Genomic DNA, 21,407 nt, shown 5'->3' with positions numbered 1-21,407 from the left:
GCTTTGTTGTCAACCTTTTGGTTGTAGCCACGTTTGTGGAAACGATTCCGCGTATCATCTATGCAGGTCTTGAATTCGACATCATCGCTGCAATTCCTCCTTGCACTGACGAGTTCACCGTAGGGTATAGTTTCAATCTGGTGTTTGGGGTGCGAGCTGTCAGCTCTGAGAATGGTGTTACATGAGGTCTCCTTGCGGAAAAGTTTTATTATGAAGTGTGTTGTTAAATATGTAAATTTCCAAGTCCAGAAAGCTGACTTTATTGGTACTGTAGTTGCATGTAAATTTCATATCCATGTCGTTTTTGTTTAGGTGGTCGAAGAAAGCTTCCAGCTTGGAGTGTGTACCGGACCAGATCAGTAGGCAGTCATCGATGTACGGCCCCAGTACACTATCGAGTCTACCCATGCGGCACCCTTGATGCTCCAAATCCAAGCGGTCTCCAATGTGCCCATGTATAGGTTCTCAAATGAAGGGGAAAACCTTGAGCCCATGGCTACCCCCTTCGTTTGTTTTTACCATTTCTGGTTAAACATGAAGAAGTTGTTTTTGAGAATGATACTCATCATGGTCGTGATCATATTAGTGTGTTGCCATAAGTTGGCCGGTCGTGTGTCCAGATATTTAGACATGGCTACCAGTCCTTTGTCAGGATCTATGGAAGTGTACAGTGATACGACATCCAACGTTGCAAGTGTCATTCCGGTTTGCCATTGTATGTCGTTGAGAATACTGAGGATATGTTTTGTATCCTGGTATTAAGATGGGAGGTTCTTAACCAGGGGGTTGAGAAAGATGTCAACATTCTCGGCCATTCTTTCGGTGGGTCCACCTATTCCAGATACTATCGGTCTTCCTGGGGGAAAAGGGGCAGGTTTGTGGATCTTCGGCAATGTATAGAGCCAAGGGGCCATCGGTTTGTTGATTCTTAGGTATAGTGTCTCTGCGTCATTTAACAGTCCTGCTCCGTGCCATTCTTTCAATTGGTCATTTATATGGATGGTCACAGCCTCTGTCGGATTGTTCTTGATGGGCGTGTAGCATGTTATGTCGTTGAGTTGTGAATGTATCTCTTGTTCGTAGTCAATCTTGTCCATGACAACGACGTTGCCGCCCTTCTCTGCTTCTTTAATCACTAGTTCCCTATCCAGGAAAAGTGCCTTTAAGGCTATTCGTTCGCTTCTAGTGAGATTGTCTCTGATGTTCTGTTTACGTTGTTTGTGGGTTTTGATTTCGTACTTTTCAAGGTCTTCTCGGACCAGCGTGTGAAAGGTGTCTATAGAGTTTGCCCGCTGGTAGGTTGGGTGTCCACTTCGATTTGCATCTTAGGTTGCTAGCTGGCGTATTGTCATCTTCTATACCCAAGTCATGTAATAAATGTCAGGTGTGAAAGGCTGGTCCGTTGTCTCATCTAGGGTCAGGAGAAGATGTATGTCTTTGATCTCTTGTATAGTTTGCATGCCTTCTATTGAAGTAGTACATGTCACACCCCGGCTTGGCATCTCCTTAGGATTGTGTGCAAAGTGTTTCCTGAGTTTGAGTCGCCGAACGAATTTGAATAGGTCTATTTTGGTTTTACAGGGGTCACCAGTATCTTGAGGATTGAAATTCAGTCCTTTGCTAAGTACGTTCATCATTTCCTCAGAGAGAATCTTGCTAGAGAGGTTCACCACTTGGACTTCTTGCGATTCTGTATTTATGTGCGTGAGTTTCCTGACCTCAATTTCCTTTTATGTTCTTCCTTTCCCTAATCGTTTACCTCTTCGGGTCTTTTTATGGTAGAGTTGTGACGTTGTTGGGTTCTTTTCTCCCGTCTGATGGTTAAGATTTCGCCCAAAAAATTAGAGGCATTGGTGTTGCTTTCGGTTTCTGTTTCGTTCTCACTAGGGATGGTGTTGAGAGAGGATGAACTTGATGCGTTGGAGGCTGCTTCCACTCCCACTGTTGGTTCCGATGTCTAGGATCCAGAGGTGCCTTACCAGGTCCCCCGGAGCCAGTTCGTCACTGCAGAGGGGCCCTGCTTACCTGCTTGTGGGGGTGATGGAGGTGCAGGTCCTCCCACTGAAGCCAGCCCTCAGGTGTGTTTGGGTCGGACCAGTGACCAGTGTGGGGCTGGGTGTCAGCCTGTGTGGTGGCCCTTTTCAGAGGTGGTAGGGGCAGCCGCATCATGGTGCCAAGGTCCGGGGCGTCAACTAGGCCTCCACATCCAGCGTTCCCCATCAAGTGCTGAACAAGTGTAGGCCTACACCACCACAGAGCTGCTGGCAGTGCCCCGGTGGGGGCAGTGAGAGGAGCTCACCGTCATGTAGGTCGGCCCAGGGCCTGCACACAGTGGAGGAGGCTGAAGGGTCAGTCGTAGGACCTCGAACAACCCTAGCATCCAGGTTGGGCCGAGTACCAGCTGGGGCGGCAGGCCCCTTCGAAGGTAGAGCAGGCTGGGTGTGCCACAGCATTGTTGGCCATGGCTTCTACTATGACAACAGACCCAAAGGGATGTCACTCGTGCAAGCCGGGTCGAGGAGAGCAGACACCACTGTATAGCAACAGGTGGCTACCGGGAAGCAGGATGCTGTAGCCACCCAAAGGTGGGAGTGACGCGGAGTCCCGCCATGCTGTGGGTGTGCCTGCTGCCATCCGATGCCCGTTTCTGTGCTGAGCTCTGGGAGCAGGCAGCCATCTTCGCTCATGCCCAGACCACGCTCTGCAGCAGGAGTCTTCCCTGATGCAGTCTTGTTTCCAGTTGAAGTCCAAGTGTCCAGACGTTTGAAGAGCGACGTAGTTTCAGGGTTGAGTCTTGTCCCACAATGAATCTGAGGTACAACCCACAGGGGAACCCTTAAATACCCTAAGTTCAGGGATGGAACAACTCGGGGGTACCTTCCAGAGGAGGGGCTGGACAGAGGGGAGGACATTCTCAGCAGAGCAGTAACCAAGAGTTCCTGAAGTGGCTCAAACAGGAGTATGCAAGAAGGGCACCATCTGTGCCCTTCAAAGCAGTGTGGCGGCGCTGGCCAGTGCCCCTTACCCAGAGCAATACACGGAGGGCCTCATTTATGAGTTTCTGCCATCGTGCTACGCTGCCGGCCTTCCTGCTGCGCTGCTCCCTGGCAAACAAAAGGGCAGGAACACACCATATATAAGATACGGAGCATGCCTGTCCTTTTCACCTCCGCTGGTGCACACTGGGCTGCCGTGTGCCAAAGCATACAAGGTTGCCTGCGTTGGGGAATGATTATTTATGTGCAGGAAGGGAGACCTGGGGAAGCCAACGTGGTTGGCGCTGCCTCAGAGTTAAGAATACTTGGTAATTTGGGTCAGTGTCAAATAGTCATGGATGTTGCTGGGAGCGCCCCCAGCATCGCCCATTGCAAGCCCCTTAAATGCAGACAACTGCATTAAAGGGAACAATATTTAAAGGTGACGCACCAGTGGCACAAGGAGTCCTGTCTGGGAGACGGTCACACCTCCGTGTGACAGGAAGAAACCTATTGTTCTGCATTCCCCTGCTCGAGCGAGTGCTGTGAATCTCTAGACACATGTGTTTCTGGATATTATCCTTTATCAGTAGAGATAAAAAACGAAATTCATCAGGGGTTGCTGAGAAAGCTGCCACAGTCCTTTCAGGTCTCGGTACCTCTCTCTGGCGCACAGGTGCGTGTCCAAAAGCTCGCAGCTCAGTGGCTGAAAGGAGCCTTTTCAAACAGAAGGGGGATGGGAGCACACTGCTTCACCTCCCAGCGCAGTTCACAGTTTTTATCTGTACTGATGAAGGACAACACCCAGAAACACGTGTCTAGAGATTTACAGCACTAACCTGCACCACTACAGCTACAATTCAAGCAAGCAATCCCTGTGAACTGCATTTACCACAATGCTGAGGGGCGCACTGTGCTGGAGGTGAGGCAGTGTGCTCCGCCCCCTTCTATCTCAGAAGAGGGGTTGAATCTGCTTGATCCTATCATATTGCTGGGCCTTGGAATAGGCTAACACAGTCCCATGGATACATTATATCAAGGAGTCGTTCCAGGCAATAGGAAGGCGACACTTTAAGCCCTGGGGGTGTTAATATCATAAACGATTCACGTCATCATTGTCTTGCCATGAAGCATGAATCTACTGAGCTTCGTAAACTCACACTGAGGGCGTGCATTCTGCTAAAGTCGGTATTGGGATGGAGCCTTTCTGCTTTACCTAGGGCTCACACCAGTTTTTTAATTACACGTTTTAGATTTAATCAACTTCGCCAACTTGTAGCGCCCCCAGCAGGTTTTCTCTCTGTGACACAGAGAGGCCCTTGTGGCTGCGATCTTCGATCTCCACAAGACACGCTCCACTTTTTATTATTGTGTGAATTGTTCTCAGTGCCTAGAAAATGATTCCTTCAGTCCCTGTTAAAGTGTTTAAAGTTCAGGCAGGAAAAAGTGGCTCTCTTGCACTTACAGCTCTTACCAAACCCTCACACCCTCTGTGCAGTGATGAGCTTCGTATGTGCAGCCCACAGATCCCTGTAAGTTCAGCACGAAGCGGACACCTTTAGTGTGGGGGATGGTACAGTCTTCGATACCTAGAGTTCTATTATTCTGCACCATTTTAAAAGTCGGTGATGTTTTCTCCTTTACATGTGTGTACGTTTTTGTATTATGTTGTGTATCTATACTACTATTATAAAGAGAGAACTGGGAACCTTTGAGGCGGGTAAACTCAAAAAGTGCAGCACCAATCACAACACCCAATACAGCGTTGGCAAGGGCAGTTGCAGCAGAAGGACATAGGCTATACAGCTGGGCACCATATACATTACAAAGGTCAAACAACGTTAGAGGTAAAGTAGTCCCTTGTGGGCGTCGGTGTGGGCGTGTCAAACTAACTACACTACACGTGCAGCATTCAGAGAGGGGCGTGGCACAACAATGTTAGGGGCATGGCACAACAGCACTACATTCAGTGGTGTAGCTAAGGGGGGGGCGGTCTGCCCCAGGCGGCACTATTTTGGGGGCGGAGGACCCGGACGCAGTCTCAGCTGCCGACTGCTTGCGCAGGCTGCTCCCGTAGGCCTGGGTCCCTTTCGGCAGCCGAGCAGGCTCACTCAGCCTCACAGTGGCAGCCAGTCAGTGCTGCTGCAATGCATCGCGGCGCCGCAGGGCTGAGTAGCACAGTCTCAGACTGCCCGTAGCGCCACAGGAGGACATAACGTCACGTCCTGTGAACAGCGCGGGGAGTAATTCGATTTTAGGACTCTGCTGTGAAATGGCTCACCTTGAAAGAGCGCACTAAGAAATAAAATATTTCACCAATATTATTCATACTTTGACTGTCCCTACGCAGCCGGAGAACACACAAACGGGAGTAGTTAACCCGCCTCCACCCAAGCGACTGCAGAAACAGAAAGAGTTTGGTGCAGCAGATGTTAACTTTAGAAAGGGAAACGAGTGCAAGTGAAGTTCGATTATCACAGCGGCTGCAGGTTTGTAGAGGCGGTCTTGCTGTAGACCTGCTTTTATTCTGGATTTTGTAGACATGCTTCCTGCAGGCTTTCTTTTATTCCGGCATTTTTTGCATACAGTAATAATTTATTCCGTACTTGAGATCTTAGTTGTTGTGGAAAAGCTTAAGGGCAGGGATGTTTGAAAAAATATGAAGCTGGAAATAAAAGGTTACAGTCCGTATTCGCAGTTTTCTCGTGTCTTAAAAGACGGCAATTTTGAAGTGGCATTTCTTTATTTGGTATTATATCGAAAAACGTTTAATTTGTTTTTAGGAAGGATTGTGCAAGGCTATTAACCATCTGACTTTAGTCAAACATTACCGCTTTAGTCGCCAACTTGTTCCATATCATGATGATGAGTTTAGGCCAGTTTTTGCTTTGTAAGCTTGCAGCACCAAGCGTTACTGGGATTTGTATAACCATACAAATGCGCGTGAATCCTGCCCACTCACATGAATTTCTATATTGAGACGTTCAGTGCCGTGGTCCGTGTGATATCTCATTCACCTCATCCCTTTTTCCCCTACAAGTTGGACATGGGCTTAAACTTGTTATAATGCGGTTCGTTTAACTTAACTACGTGTCTTTGAACACAAAATTCTGAAGACTATCTCATTCCTCAAATGGGTGTACTTTCTGAATTAGGTTTCCCTCGTCGTCATTGCTTGATTTTGCTCACAACAAAGTGTCACTCATAGTCATTGAAATGTCACTCATAATTTCACTGAATTTATGAAAATGTCACACATTGCATTCTGAACCCTTGGCAGCTATGCACCTAGCGTTGTACTCTGTGGGTCCCAGGGCCGCCAATCAGCGCGTGAAAGCGCTACCAATGATGGTCCTGGGCATCATTTCTGGTCAGCCCTCGCGCTGAAAATGCGCTCTGGTGAGTGGAGTCGAGTCTGGGGCAGAAGAGTCGAAATATAAATGAGGGGTGGGAATGTAAGGTGGGAAATATAAGGCAAAAAGGGAAGATGGGCAGAGGAGGATATTGGAAAAAAATGAAGTTTAGACTGACACTGTTAAGTTGGTTGTGGGTCCCCAGAGCACATCACGTGTGTGCACGTCCACACTGCTTTAATGGGGGGACCATGTTTGGTCATTTAATGTCAACTGTAGATGATGAATCCCTGAATAGTGTCATGCTTGTTTACATTGTGCATGTGCATGTTTACATTGTGCTGATGGGATTATCAGGTAGAACATGCAGTCTATGTGTTCCCCTTTGTACTGTCGGTGTATTCAACTGTGCAGCCTTGGATGTCATGTATGTGCATGTAACTTGCATGATCGAGGTAACTATTAGCAGCAATACTATGTGTCTCTCGGACCATTTTCAATTGCCCGCCGTCCTTTTTCTCGAGCACCCCCCCTCCCGCTACTTGCCAAGGGCGGCAATCTGAGGAATGGCCCCGGGCGCCAGAAGCTGTAGCTACGCCCCTGACTACATTATTAGTTTGTGGGCGTGCAGCATTGACAGGCACAACAGCGTTGTCAGAAGGGCGTGCCAAGAACGTTGTCAGAGGGGCGTGACATTCATCAAACACAAAATGGGCACGTACTTCAGTAGTGTGCCTTTAATGTGCGCGCCCATTCACGATCCAACAACGCGTCTGACACGTACCTGTAGAAACATAAAGCTGCAAACCATTTCACATTCAGTCAACAATAATCCCAGATACTGCGGCGCAACCTTTGTGGCTGTAAAACTTTTCAGAGGGGCCGGCACCAAAATTAACATAAAAAGGGGCGCGCCTTTCGTCAGCAAGGTGCGTTCTCTGTACGCGACGTCACCCTTCTGGGGCGCGCCTTTCGTCAGGGCACACATTCACGGCGCACCAACGGCTCCAGCAGACATTCACGACATGCAGCGTAGAACACCATGTAAGGAACGTCATTATTGCTATTTAGTCCGGGGCGTACACGGGCCTCAGACCAGCCCTCGCAAACACGGGGGCACGCCGGGCAATGTCAGCTTACACACAATAACGTCAATAACCAACACACTCCACAGATAACGAACGACAATCTAATACAGCTAAGGAACCCACATATAAACAACGCTGTTACTAACATTGCATGCACAACCGGACTACGATGTTACTAAAACATTAAAACATCACCTTTGGCTATAGGCAGATGTAAAACAACACGTGGAAGAATTACTCTTGCATTTTGGCATACTTACCTCATGTTGCATAACACACAATTACAACATATACTTAAAAACACACAACATCAGAGCACATTTAATATTACAAACATTACACACATAACAGTTCATACCCGGACAACGGCGGGACGGGCTGCTAGTTCTTTTATACTGTATGAATGCATCATTGTATCTTTTATGGGTGCATTGCACCCGAATAAAGAAAGTTTATAGCAGCCAGATGAGTGCTTTACCATATGTTAAGCACGCAAACATCCCCCTCCCCCTCCATAGCGTGCAACGTATCTTCATCCCTTGCACACCAGCAGGATGGGCTGCACTCAGCTCGTCATCATTCTGAGACAGTCGTCTCATCCCCTGTGACATAGCTTCAAACCTTTTTAGGTCTCAGCCTGCGATGGCTGCGCATGTGCAGTCTCGCTGGCGAGATTTAATGAGATAGAGAGAATATCACTAGAGAGGTTAAGTCCCGCCCCTCTTCTCCATGGGCTGGTCTCCTAAACCGTGGCCAGCCATCGAGAAGAGGTCCTAGTGATGTTCTTCTTTCTCTTAAGCCCCATCCTTCTCAGTTTGGGTTCCATGACTTACAGCTGAAGTAAAAGGTTTCTTATCTTCTTTATGGGTCCAGATGGCCCCATAAAGAAGATAAGGAACATTTTACCCCAGCAGAAAGTCTGGGAACCCAGTCTGAAAAGGACGGGGCTAAAAGACAAAAGGCAGCGATTGTTTTTTTCTGTAACACCGTACTGATCGAGACCGTCTGATCCCTGCACCACGCTGATATACTATTGGGCTCTATGCACCCTTGCACCATGCTGGAACTCCCTAATACAGAAGTGTATATATATCTCCATGTGCTGTCTCATGCACATCCATCCATGTACGTGGCATGCACCTTCTGTGCCTTCACTCGTGCTGCCCTTTATAATTCCTCTCACTTGTCCTGTGTGTTTCTTCAAGCATCCCTCTTATGTGCGGCACCTCTTGTGCACATCCTTCATATTCTAACGTTTGCATGTTGTGCACTCCTCTGCTTCTAGCAGCGCGCGGGCGTACATTTCCTCGCGCACCAATCTGCATCGAATCTCTCACTCTCCCCTGTGGCCGGTCTCGTGCGCTCTGTGTACACTGTACCGCAAGCTCCTACTGTGCGTGGTTCATGACACCACCGGCGTCCCTTACGTCACGCAGATGTGTGCATTCCTGAGGTTCATTCCCTCACAGTCAGGTGTTCGTCCCATTCTGTTACCTTGTGTACTTTCCCTTTTACACCCGCTTCCTCTCTATATTTGCACACACTCCCTGGTCCCTACTCACTCCATGCAGAGCTACCTCTCCCCCTCTTTATCCCCAAAAGAGCTGCTCCCCCACACTTTATCACTACCAGAGCTGCCCCCCACCCCATTCACTCTAACACCAAAGTGTCACCCTTCCTGTTTGTGGGTGTTCCACTGCTCACTCCTCTATATTTTCACACACACTCCGTCTCAGGCCATGCAGAGCTGCCTCTCCCCCTCTCTATCCCCAAAAGAGCTGCCCCCACACTTTATCTCTAATAGAGCTGCCCCACACACTCTAACCCCACAAAGTGTCTCCCATCCTGTTTGGGGGTGATCCACTGCTCACTCCATTTTAACCACCCCAACGCCCCCACCCCTCCCAGCTCAGAGTCTCTGCCCTCGAGCGCGCAGTGTCTCCAGTATGCCCCCTTGCTGCACAGCATCAGTACCTCCACGCGCTCCGATATGCAGCACCACCCTGTGGCGTTGAGCCCCCTCTTGTGCGTGCAGCCTGTCCCGGCTCGAGCTCTGCCTGTGCCCTGGGTCTCTGTACACTGTGCACGGCGCACCGGCGGGGAGCCTGGCCGCTACCTCCGCACCTAGGCTCAGGAAGCACGAGCGGCTGCCGGGAGGAAGGGAGGGAGGGCTAGGAGAGGAGGAGGAGGGGCAGTGAGAGGCAGCGGGGCAACGCACAAAAGAACTCACTGTCCGGCACCAGCACCTCCAGCAGCACCCAACCTCCTGCCCCGGGATGGACAGCTGCCGCCCCCGGGCACCGATGCCGCCCCTGCTGCTGCCCCTGGCAGCCGCCCTGCTCCTGGTGAGTACATGCCTTCTCTTACAGTGCTGCCCACCACTTCTAGGAGCTGTGCCCCCTGCCCCAGCACTGAGAGGAGTGAGTGCTGCGGGCACTTTGCAGGGGGAGCCTTCCTGTCAGGATGGGTGCACGCTGTCACGACGACTTGGAGGACAGCAGCTGTCAGGAGAGTCTCAGAGTAACTTGTCAGGACGGGTGGACGCAATCTGTCTGGAAGAGCTGAAAGTGAATGATGGAGGGTCGCCTGACAAGGGACTTGCCACAACCGGTGGCGTGTTACATCACGATGGACTGAAAGTGGCATAACAAGCTGGGTGGAAAGTGACCAGTCAGGAAAGGTGGAGAGTGACCTGTCAAGATAGGTGGGAGCTATCAGCCCATCCACAGTGCCCCGGATGCTTCTTCACAAGTAATTTTTAAACTACATTGGCTCTTGGAATTATGCTCTGGGGCTCTGTGTATGTGTGTGTGGCTCTGTGTGTGGCTCTGTGTGTGGCTCTGTGTGTGTGTGTGTGGCTGTGTGTGTGTGTGTGTGTGTGTGGCTCTGTGTGTGTGTGTGGCTCTGTGTGTGTGTGTGGCTCTGTGTGTGTGTGGCTGTGTGTGTGTGTGGCTCTGTGTGTGTGTGTGTGGCTCTGTGTGTGTGTGGCTCTGTGTGTGTGTGTGTGGCTCTGGGTGTGTTTGTGCGGCGTTGTGTGTGTGCATGTGGCTCTGTGTGGCTCTGTAGGTGTGTGTGGCTCTGTAGGTGTGTGTGGCGGCTCTGTAGGTGTATTTCTGTGTGTGTGTGTGTGGCTCTGTGTGTGGCTCTGTGTGTGTGTGTGTGGCTCTGTGTGTGTGTGTTTGTGTGGCTCTGTGTGTGTGTGTGGCTCTGTGTGTGTGTGTGGCTCTGTGTGTGTGTGGCTCTGTGTGTGTGGCTCTGTGTGTGTGTGGCTGTGTGTGTGTGTGGCTCTGTGTGTGTGTGTGTGGCTCTGTGTGTGTGTGGCTCTGTGTGTGTGTGGCTCTGGGTGTGTTTGTGCGGCGTTGCATGTGGCTCTGTGTGGCTCTGTAGGTGTGTGTGGCTCTGTAGGTGTGTGTGGCTCTGTAGGTGTATTTCTCTGTGTGTGTGTGTGTGTGTGGCTCTGTTTGGGTGTGTGGGTGCAAATGCAATAGGTCTCGCATTTGCAAGAGATTAAGCTATTGGCATTGTAAATGACAATGCCATTTACTTATCTCTTTTCAAAACCAACACATCAATGCAAATTTTGTCATTTACAATGCCAATTGCTCTAACATTTGCAAAGGTGAGACCATTGCATTGTAAATGCTTGTTGCACTTCTGATGGGTTTACCTAGCATTCGTTATTCTGTCAGCTGTACATTTTGCTAAAATTTCAACCTGGCATCTTGCTGTGTAATGAGCCCTGGCTTGTGGTTCGTTTCATCCCAGAAGGACCTCTCATTGCACTTTGCAGCAGGCCTTCTCAGTCCTGTCACATATCCCACAGTGTTGGCTCACGGCAAACGTTACTTCCGCCCAACGTATGACTAGCACAACTTCAGATGTTTCTCTCAATTTAGGTGTAGTAGCTTGTGGAAATCTGTTCAAATCATACTCTTTTTTATCTTCCTTTAGCAACATGGAGGGGAAAAAGTTACATTAAAAGTCGCCCGCAGTCCCAAGCAGTGTGTTACTGATGCCAGCCTCCTCTATCTGGTAAAAACGTCTCCATCAGTTGCCTCGATGTGAGCCTCAAACCCTTCCTGGCTCTGACCCATCCTCGCCCGGGTTTACCTGAGGTAGAGAGAGAGATTCTGTGCATGTACCCCCCCCCCCACCCTCCTCCATGGGGCTCTGCAGACACACATCACAATCCGCAGCACAAGTGTTTTTACAAGTTGTGGCTCTTTGCAGCTGGTCAGTAGTCAGAAGAGCAGTTTCTGCGATGTCCATGTGTGTCCCTCCCTCTAGTGGTTCAACAACAGAAGAGGACAGTGAGGAGCTGCAGCAGGTCTCTGTCCACCCCTGAAGTGAGAGAACAGCCACAGACTCGCCCAAGTGGCAAGCGTGAGAGAACAGCTGCAGACTAGCCCGATGGCAAGCGTGAGAGAATAGCCGCAGACTAGCCCGATGACAAGCGTGAGAGAACAGCCACAGACTAGCCCAATGATAAGCGTGAGAGAACAGCCAGAGACTACACTGGATGGCAAGCGAGAGAGAACAGCCATAGACTAGCCGAATGACAAGCGTGAGAGAACAGCCGCAGACTACACTGGATGGCAAGCGAGAGAGAACAGCCACAGACTAGCCCAATGACAAGCGTGAGAGAACAGCCGCAGACTGACCTGATGGCAAGCGAGAGAAAACAGCCACAGACTAACCCGATGGCAAGCGTGAGAGAACAGCCACAGACTAGCCCAATGGCAAGCGTGAGAGAACAGCCACAGACTAGCCCAGATGGCAAACGTGAGAGAACAGCCGCAGACTAGCCCGATGACAAGCGTGTGAGAACAGCCGCAGACTAGCCCGATGACAAGCGAGAGAGAACAGCCGCAGACTAGCCCAATGGCAAGCATGAGAGAACAGCCATAGACTAGCCCAGATGGCAAACGTGAGAGAACAGCCACAGACTAGCCTGATGGCAAGCGTGTGAAACAGCCACAGACTAGCCCGATGGCAAGCGTGTGAGAACAGCCACAGACTAGCCTGATGGCAAGCGTGTGAGAACAGCCACAGACTAGCCTGATGGCAAGCGTGTGAGAACAGCCACAGACTAGCCCAGATGGCAAGCGTGAGAGAACAGCTGCAGACTAGCCTGATGGCAAGCGTGTGAGAACAGCCACAGACTAGCCTGATGGCAAGCGTGTGAGAACAGCCACAGACTAGCCCGATGACAAGCATGAGAGAACAGCCACGGACTAGCCCAGATGGCAAGCGTGAGAGAACAGCTGCAGACTAGCCTGATGACAAGCGTGAGAGAACAGCCACAGACTAGCCTGATGGCAAGCGTGTGAGAACAGCCACAGACTAGCCTGATGGCAAGCGTGTGAGAACAGCCACAGACTAGCCCGATGACAAGCATGAGAGAACAGCCACGGACTAGCCCAGATGGCAAGCGTGAGAGAACAGCTGCAGACTAGCCTGATGACAAGCGTGAGAGAACAGCCACAGACTAGCACGGGTGGCAAGCGAGAGAGAACAGCCATAGACTAGCCCGGGTGGCTAGCGTGAGAGAACAGCCACAGACTAGCCCGGGTGACAAGCGTGAGAGAACAGCGGCAGACTAGCTCGATGGCAAGCGTGAGAGAACAGCCACAGACTAGCCCAGGTGGCAAGCATGAGAGAACAGCCGCAGACTAGTCCGATGGCAAGCATGAGAGAACATCCACAGACTAGCCCGGATGGCAAGCGTGAGATAACAGCCGCAGACTAGCCCGATGGCAAGCGAGAGAGAACATCCGCAGACTGGCCCGGGTGGCAAGTAAGAGAGAGCAAGCAGCTGGCGCTACTGCTGTCCGTCTCAGGAGCACAAGAACAACAAACAAACAGAGAGCGAGCAGCTGCCACTACTGCTGTCCATCTCAGGAGCACGGGAACAACAAACTAAGAGAGAGAGAGAGAGCAGCTGGCGCTACTGCTGTCCATTTCAGGAGCACAGGAACAACAAACTTAGGGGCATATTCTCAAGGACTTATTGCAGAGTTATTGGCACTTTATCGCAGCCAAATTGTCGATAAAATTATCGCCCCATTCACAAGCTGGTGCTAACAGCCCATATCACCAGTTTACCAGCAATAGCAGCTGCAAAAAATCACCACAGACGACTACGGCAACTATCGCTAATGAGATGCAGAGTAGGCATTTCTGTGCAAAAAGATGCAACAACACCACTCTGAGACATTCACAACGACCAGCCAGATCGGTGATAAGAACCCAAAACAGGCGATAAGGCGCGTTAGCAGCAGGAAATTAACACCTGCGCTGACCTGGTGTAAGGTTGGACGACAACCTGCACCAGAAAAAGGAGCCCAGCCCAGAGCCACACCAGAAGAATAACAGATGCCATGGAGCTACTGATCATACAGCTTGGAGCCCCAAAAGGGCCACAACACCGCCCCCCAGACAAAAATAAGTTACATCAACTTCACGAAATCATGAACAAAACAATCACCTGATGTTGCACAATTACAACAGGTAGCATGCATGTGTTGTCACAAAAAGGAGAATCACACATTCACCTTCGAATTACCAAACAAAACATTTTATTCAAAAAAACTCAAAACAACAATTTTGAAGACTCATGGTGGATCTCCTCGGGACAATCTGTAGGGCACAGCCTGCAAGACAAAAATCCAGATAAGAATGTGTGATATGCGCTCATCAAAGGACAGAGAGAAAACGAAAGAGAGAGAGAGAGAGATCCAGAGAGAGAAAAGAGAGGGAGGGAGAAAGATGGAAAGAGAGGGAGATAGAGAGAGAGAAACACAGAAAGAGAGGGAGAGAGAGAGAAAGACAGAGAGGGAGAGAGAGAATGAAAGAGGGAGAGAGGGAGAAAGACGGAAAGAGAGGGAGAGCGACACAGTGAAAAGAAGAGAGGGATAGGGAGAGAGAGTGCCGACACTGCACACCCAGGCCTCACTGCTCACCTGCTGGCACCGGTGTGTCTCCAACCACGTGCCGGTATGCACTGCAGTTCACCAGGTCCCTCATCTGAAACAGAGTCCAGAGTTATGAATGGCAGAGTACATACAATTGGGCATGCCATCATCGCTTGCCCGCCCCTGCGCACCCAGGCAGCTGTACCTCAGTTCCTACCACTGCCCAGTGGTGCATGCCCGCCCCTGCGCACCCAGGCTGCTGCACCCCAGCCCCTCCCGCCGCCCATCGGTGACTGCCCACCTCTGCGCACCCAGGCCTCACAGCTCACCTTCCACCACCGGTGTGTCTCCAAGAGGGCCCACCAAGTGCCGGTGCAAGCCGGGGGGCCCACGAACATGGCACCCTCGACATCATGCAGCCCCGCTCAGTGGGCCACCAGGTCTCACACTTGATTCTGAGTCTTAATTTTGCTATGTTCATATCAGTGCACGCAGCATTATCGCAGGCTGCACGCCCGCTCAGCCCTTTAGGTGCCACTAACTCTGTGATCCGTGGGGCAACACCACGTGGTGGTAGGCCAGCACTGCCCACTGGCTCAGGCCTACACTGCGGTCCAGCAGGGCTCACAATGATCCTCACCAGTCCGGACTGCCCGGATGGGACAACATCGCAGGCTGCACACCCGCTCAGCACTTAAGGTGCCCCTACCTCAGTACACCAAAAGTCACTGTCCCATGGCGGTGTGCCTGTGCCAGATGCGGTGTATCCAGTGCCATAAAGTCTGTGCTCCACAAGTGGACCCTCTATTATTGAGTATCGTGGTGTGGACGCCATCATGTCACCTCCGGCCCTGGGGAATGTGATGTTGCAGGGCCCTGGGCCCTCATGCATGAATAATATCCACATGGAAACACCCAAAGAGACAGTGGAAATGGCGTCGAGCATGTGCGTCCAGCCGTTTTTATTGGCAGGGTCACATGTACTGTGACACATGTGCTGGATGGGTGTGGTGTGGGTGTAAACCAGCCGTGAGGGAGATGCTGTGCCATGCTGACAACTAGACCTGTGCTCAGCAGATCACTACAGGGAAGACCTGGGACATGTAGCGTTGTCGTCCCCTCCTGTGAGCGTAAGCGGAGTGGGCTGGCCTGGCGTATGCCAGTCCAGCGTAAGGGTGTGAACAATGACCCCAGGGCTCTGGGCGTGATTCCGTACTGGGCTGGACAAGGAAGTAACTAATGCGTGTGTCCCTGTTGTTGTGTCGGCGCCACCCAGACCACAGTCGGCAATGTGTCACCCTGTGACCCAAATCCGACGACATGAGCAACATGGACATAAGGGGGAATCACTGACCCTTCAGTCATCCGTACTTCTACACTTGAAAGATTATAGACATGACACATCTGTGTGATTCAGTATGTTTAATGCACATTCAGTGGAGTGTTGCAGCTGGAGCAGTACAGGGCCATACAAACCCCACTTTACAATGTTGGCTCATGGAGGGCCAGCCAGAGTCCTTCAGGGAATGACAAGTCCAATCTGAATGATGGGTCATTGGCGATCAAACAGAATATGGCAGTTCATTTGGAGGTCCAAGGTGAGTGTCGCACTGTGTATCGGGGGACAGTGGAAGGTGATGATGCAAAGGGCAAAACCAAGCAGAAACCGGCCATATGGCAGAGATTAATGCTACTGCGTCCTTACCACAAAGGCATGTTCATCCGCATCTTCGTCCACTGCTGACTGGACAGTTGTTCTTGTCTCCGAGTCAGGACTCCAGCGATGTCAGCCATTGTCCATTGGAGAGCATGGAACAGACTGTGGGTGTCCGTTAGGGACTGTGAGTGGTCCCTGATGGGACTTAGACACCTACGTATGGCATCTAGTTTGGCTGCCATGCGGTCGAATCCCACCCGCACCTTCAGCCAGCTTCTCCTGGCACCCCAAAACACGGCATTGGAAGGCCATGTGTTCCTCGTGGGTGTCCTGGGAGGCAGCCGTGGTGGTGGGTGCTGCCAGCTGTGTGGTCTGTGTAGGGATGGGGTCTCAGTAATGCAGCTGGGCTGCCCTGCTCCTGGAGGTGGGGTGCGGAGGCTGTCCATGAACTCTTGGAGGGCATCGTTGTCAAAGGTGTGGTGGTCCTCTTCGTCGTCAAACATCAAGAGGTGTTAGTTTTCCCTCTGCAATGTGAAGGGGAGATGCAGTTTAACATTGTGTTCACATGTATGTTGACGCATTGTACATGTTTACATACAGACTTCATGACAGTGTACATTGTGGCAGTTTGAAAGGAGATACCTTTTTGATGCGGGACAGTGGACATTTTGACAACATCACGGATGTGTGTTTGTACTTGTACATTATCAACTCACATTTCCCTTCAATGCCAAATGTGCTTGGCAAGTTTCTACACTCATGCGGCACCAGTTGTGTCCTCTGTGCTGTAGTGGATGTGTTGCGGTTTGTACGACATCGTTGTCAATGTTGATGTGCTCTGCATGTTATGTGTGTGTGCTGTATTTTGGGGGAGTCGCCCCTGTAGCTCTGATTTTGCTGCCCCTTCTCCCTTACATGTGGTGTGCCTTTGAATTCTGTGCTTATACAGTGCTGAGATGTTGCATACTTGGGTACATTGATATATTGGTGGGAGTCGGGGGTCTGGGGATGGTTTGTCTGCAGATGTGTTCTACTTAAATGTGCATGTGTGCCATTGTGCCCACCTCATCCCGTCCCCCCAGTTCCTGGTCGTTACTCACCCTGGTGCTGTTGTGTCCGGTCATGTTGAGCAGTGTCCGGTCCCCCTACTCATGCCACCGTCTCCCCACTGATGACTGTGGATACTATTTCCTCCTTCTCATCCAGGTCCTCCTGTTGCGCTGGGCTCCCACATCCAGTCTGCATTGCTGCCTTCCAGTTGTTGGTGAGGTTTAGCTTGGTTTTGCACTTTACATCATTCCAGCGCCTCTTGACCTCTTCCATTGTCCTCTTCAGCACTCCGACTGCTTTCACCTTGTCCACGATGGACTGCCATATTCTATTTTTTGTTTCCAATGACACAGTGGAGGTGACAAACAGTAGTTGATGGTGTTCTACCACCTTCGTTATAAGGATCTTGTTTTCCTGCGGACTGAACTGCTTCTTCCTACTCTTCTTGTTATTGCCCTTCCCTAACCAGAGTTCCCAGGCTGGTCCTCCGTGGGGCTTGTCGGGTTCTGGTTGTCCTTTGTACTTCCTCAAGCTGACTCCATTGTGCTTTGCTGTTGTGTGGCTATTGTTTGTATTTTCTTTTTCTACTTTTATGTTGATTTTTCCAACCTGACGTGTGTTAATTGCAGGCTGCCACTGGTTTTAGCTGATTTTTGTATCGCGATTGGCCTCATTGCAACTTTTTTGCAGCGTTTCGTTGACTTTATCATGGACATTTGACGCGTTATCGTGAGCCTATCACATGGTACCTCCATGTTGAGAATACAACGTTAAAACAGCTTTATTTTCCTGCAATAGACTGCGTTGTGAAGAGTTGTGTTAAGCTAATTTTGCGATAATTATCACACGTTCTGGAGAAGATCCCCTTAAGAGAGAGACAGCGGCTGCCGTCTACTGCTGTTCGTGTCCTGTAGCATTTATTGATATTTCCATAGTGCAGAATGCATCCTCGTGACCATTTTGGATGCGAGGGTGCATTTTATACTACGTAATAGAGCAAAATGCTGGATTACCCTTCTAATGTGATTGTCCATAATTACGAGTAATTTTGCTGTAATTGCTCTAGGGAGGATAACGCCAGTTACACCTACCCCTGATTGTAACACTGGAGCCAAGCTGCACCTGACGGGACAGGTCCAAATCGACCAAAGAGAACGTAGGTTGCTTGAGTTCTCGCTTAGTGAGGACCTCCCGTGGCGGTTCATAATCGAATGGGATGCAGCCCAAGTAATTCTCAGGGGCTGAGGTTTATCCAGGCATTCCACCCTTCACATTTTGGTTTTCCTCAGAGCTTGGTTATTGGGGGGCAGAAAGTTTCACTTGGGAACAAAGGATTTGAAGGGTCTTTGAGCAAACAGACCGTATTCATTTAGGTGCAGTTTGCCTAATAATAGGCGCGAAATGCGATGCTGCCAATGTTTCATTTTGTTTATGTATGATGTCTCCTTGCACCTTTTCTTCTATAATCTTTGTTTTTTGCTCTAGAGCCACCACATACCTACATGGGTTAGGGATACGTTCATGTGTCAGATGTCGGTTGAAACTGATGCAACTTTGTGAGCTGATGCTCTACTTTGTCATTAATGTAGCTCTTTTGTGAACTGCTTGTATGGAGCTGTAATTGTCTCTGAGGTGAACTAAAAGTTCGCTTTTTATTTCCATACAACATTTGCATACATGCAATTGCAGTCTAATAAATGTAATGTAATATAAGATGGATTTGTAGAGCGCTGCTAGTCACCCATGAAGGTATCCAGGGGCGGAATAAATAAAAAAATATGGTGTGGATTGGCTAACGCCATACTACTTCATTTGATGTGTCCTTTGCTCTGCTGGGTTTACATTCTTGACTTGCTTTAATTCCTTGCTTCTTCCTTTCAGCTCTCAAAGAAATTGATCTCTATGGTGAGGGATGGCAAAGGAACCGTCTTCTGGTGGACCTAGACCGCAACATCCAACTCAGGTTCCAAAAGCATGGAAATCCATTTGTATTTCTTATTTACTATTCAATTTTGGAGAACCCGATTCTCCCAGAAATGATTGCCCGAGTGGGTGGGAATAAGAACACGGTCATCACCTTCACGGCTGGCGCACACTTCAGACTGTACCCTCTGCACATCTTCATCCGCCGCGCACTCAACATCCGCAAAGCCCTACAGGAGCTGCTCCTGAGGAGCCCGGAGACAATAGTCGTCCTCAAAACTGAGAACACTTCTTCGGAACCAGAAAATTTTGAGGCGATGAGCGACTTCCATGGCTACATTCAGTACCAGATCATGAACTCTCTGCTAAAGGACCTGAAGATCGGCACAGTGGACGCCTGGGACATGACCACCGCTTTCGCTACCAACAATATGCACCCGCCACAAAATGTCATTGAGAATGAGATTAACCTCTTCTTTACTTTCCTCTGTTGAAGCAGGGGAAAGAGGATCTCCTTTTCTAAATGGGGATTTGTTACTAACTCTCTGTATGTATGTTTGTGTGTTCTTATATAGCGCTTGACTTACCCTAGGGCATCTCGGCGCTTGCATTGGTAATCCGTCCTGGCTTTTCCCTGTGAGATAACCCGTACTGGGCATCCCCAAGGTGAAAGCCAGGCATCCCGCCGCGGGGGGGCCGTTGTGGAGATTAAGCAAGCTTAATGCCCAGAGCTGCATAGTGTGAACTCGTGCTTAGAGTGGGCACCGAAGCGAGAATTATCGAGTCCGTGGACAATTGGGCTCAAGACCCTGCCGCGTTGGGAATTGAACCCTGGTCCCGGGTCTGACCTCTGCTTCAGGGTATGCCTCCTCTAACCAGTGAGCCATACGCATGAAACAGAGACACATGCAAACCTTTTCTGAAGAAACCTGTTTCACTTTTTGTGTGGAGAAACTCTATGCTCACCCCCCTTCTATCACTGACCAGCTATCCTCCCTCTGGACCCACTGCACACCCCTCTTCACTCCAGCCCCCTTCCACCTCTGACCTGCTGTCCACCCTCTGGACCCACTGCACACCCCGCTCTCCTCCAGCCCCCTTCCACCTCTGACCTGTTGTCCACCCTCTGGACCCACTGCACACCCCTCTCTACTCCAGCCCCCTTCCACCTGTGACTAGCCATCCTCCCTCTGGACCCACTCCACAACCCTCTTCCTTGCACCGTCCTCCCCTGACCTCATTTTTATATCTGATGTGAATGATACTTGATCCTGACGCCTTCACCAATTATCTTCTCTTTATCAAAAGCCTTCGCAATTGGCTTGGGACATTGTGAGTCACTTCATGGATGAACCCACATGAGTAATTTAGTCTTAGTGTTTCTGTAATGTCTGTTTTGGTGTGTTCTTTCACTACTCATAGAATACATGATGGAATATTGTGCATATAATATCAGTAAACAAGACACCTTGTCGTTCTTGAGAATGAGCAATGGCAAAACCATCTGAAAAATTGATCGTAAACGTTTGCTTTACTTTCTATAGGATCTGCATGATTATAAACATGGTGGCCATCTTGGAATGGTATTCTGCATGCTCTAATATTGTCTGTTATTCCAAGATGACCTCCATGTTTGTAATTCACTTGGCAAACACTGCAATAGCACTGGGGAGTGACAGTGGCGTAACAAAACTTGAGGGGGCCCCTTGCAAAGTGCAAGGATGGCCCCCTTCCGGTGTAAATACAACCAGGCAAAACAACAAGAAATAGGGTATATTTACTAACAGATCACTGACACCATATCGAAATCAACAATATTTTGTAACACAAATTCCATGTCCAAACTGTAGTTTACAAAAATATTGTGTTTCTATCTATATATATATTCACTGAAAAAAACATAGCTTTCAGGGACGTTATAGTTAGAAATTAGCATTTAAAAAAACCTTAGAAATGCACTGAAAAAACCATAGGTTTCAGGGACGTTATAGTTAGTTGGACATTTCACTCTTACAAAACCAGAGAAATTTGAACGTTATAGTTAGTAGAGCTAACTATAACTCGCGCCCCACAATGCACTGCTAATGACGTCACATATTACATCACTTATGACATGGTCAGTGACATAACTGATGACATCACTCATGACATCTCAAATGACATCACTGAAGACATCAGTCGCGTGATAATCTGATGCACCAAGAAGAGCAGAAAGAGGCAAGTAAGGTGCAGATAGAAAAAAGAGCAGTGCAGAAAGAACCAACAGAGGTGCAGAAAGAGGGAAGAATGGTAGAGACGCAGGCATGAGGGCTGCAGAAAGAAGCATGGCAGGTGCAGAAAGAAGCATGGAAAGGGCAGAATGAAGCAACAGGGGTGCAGAAAGAGGCAAGAGAAGTGCAGAAACAGGCAACAGAAGTGCAAAAAAGGTAAGAAAAGTAATGAAAGAG

General features: G+C 49.7%; 1 protein-coding gene across 1 annotated transcript in view; it reads left to right on the top strand.

Moving 5' to 3' along the window:
• The window catches only part of LOC147660929 (NXPE family member 4-like), a 244,618-nt gene extending 225,109 nt beyond the window's left edge, over positions 1–19,509 (top strand). The window contains exon 5 of the mRNA XM_086951418.1: positions 18,919–19,509. Coding sequence (XP_086807544.1) covers positions 18,919–19,454 — 536 coding nt within the window. The 3' untranslated portion in view covers positions 19,455–19,509. The remainder of the gene's footprint in view (positions 1–18,918) is intronic.
• Positions 19,510–21,407: the final 1,898 nt, after the last annotated feature.

This window comes from Lissotriton vulgaris, unplaced genomic scaffold, assembly GCF_964263255.1.
Source record: "Lissotriton vulgaris unplaced genomic scaffold, aLisVul1.2 SCAFFOLD_874, whole genome shotgun sequence".
Classification (NCBI taxonomy): domain Eukaryota; kingdom Metazoa; phylum Chordata; class Amphibia; order Caudata; family Salamandridae; genus Lissotriton; species Lissotriton vulgaris.
The sequence above is the reverse complement of the archived record's forward strand: the minus strand, read 5'-3'. Positions and strand labels throughout refer to the sequence as shown.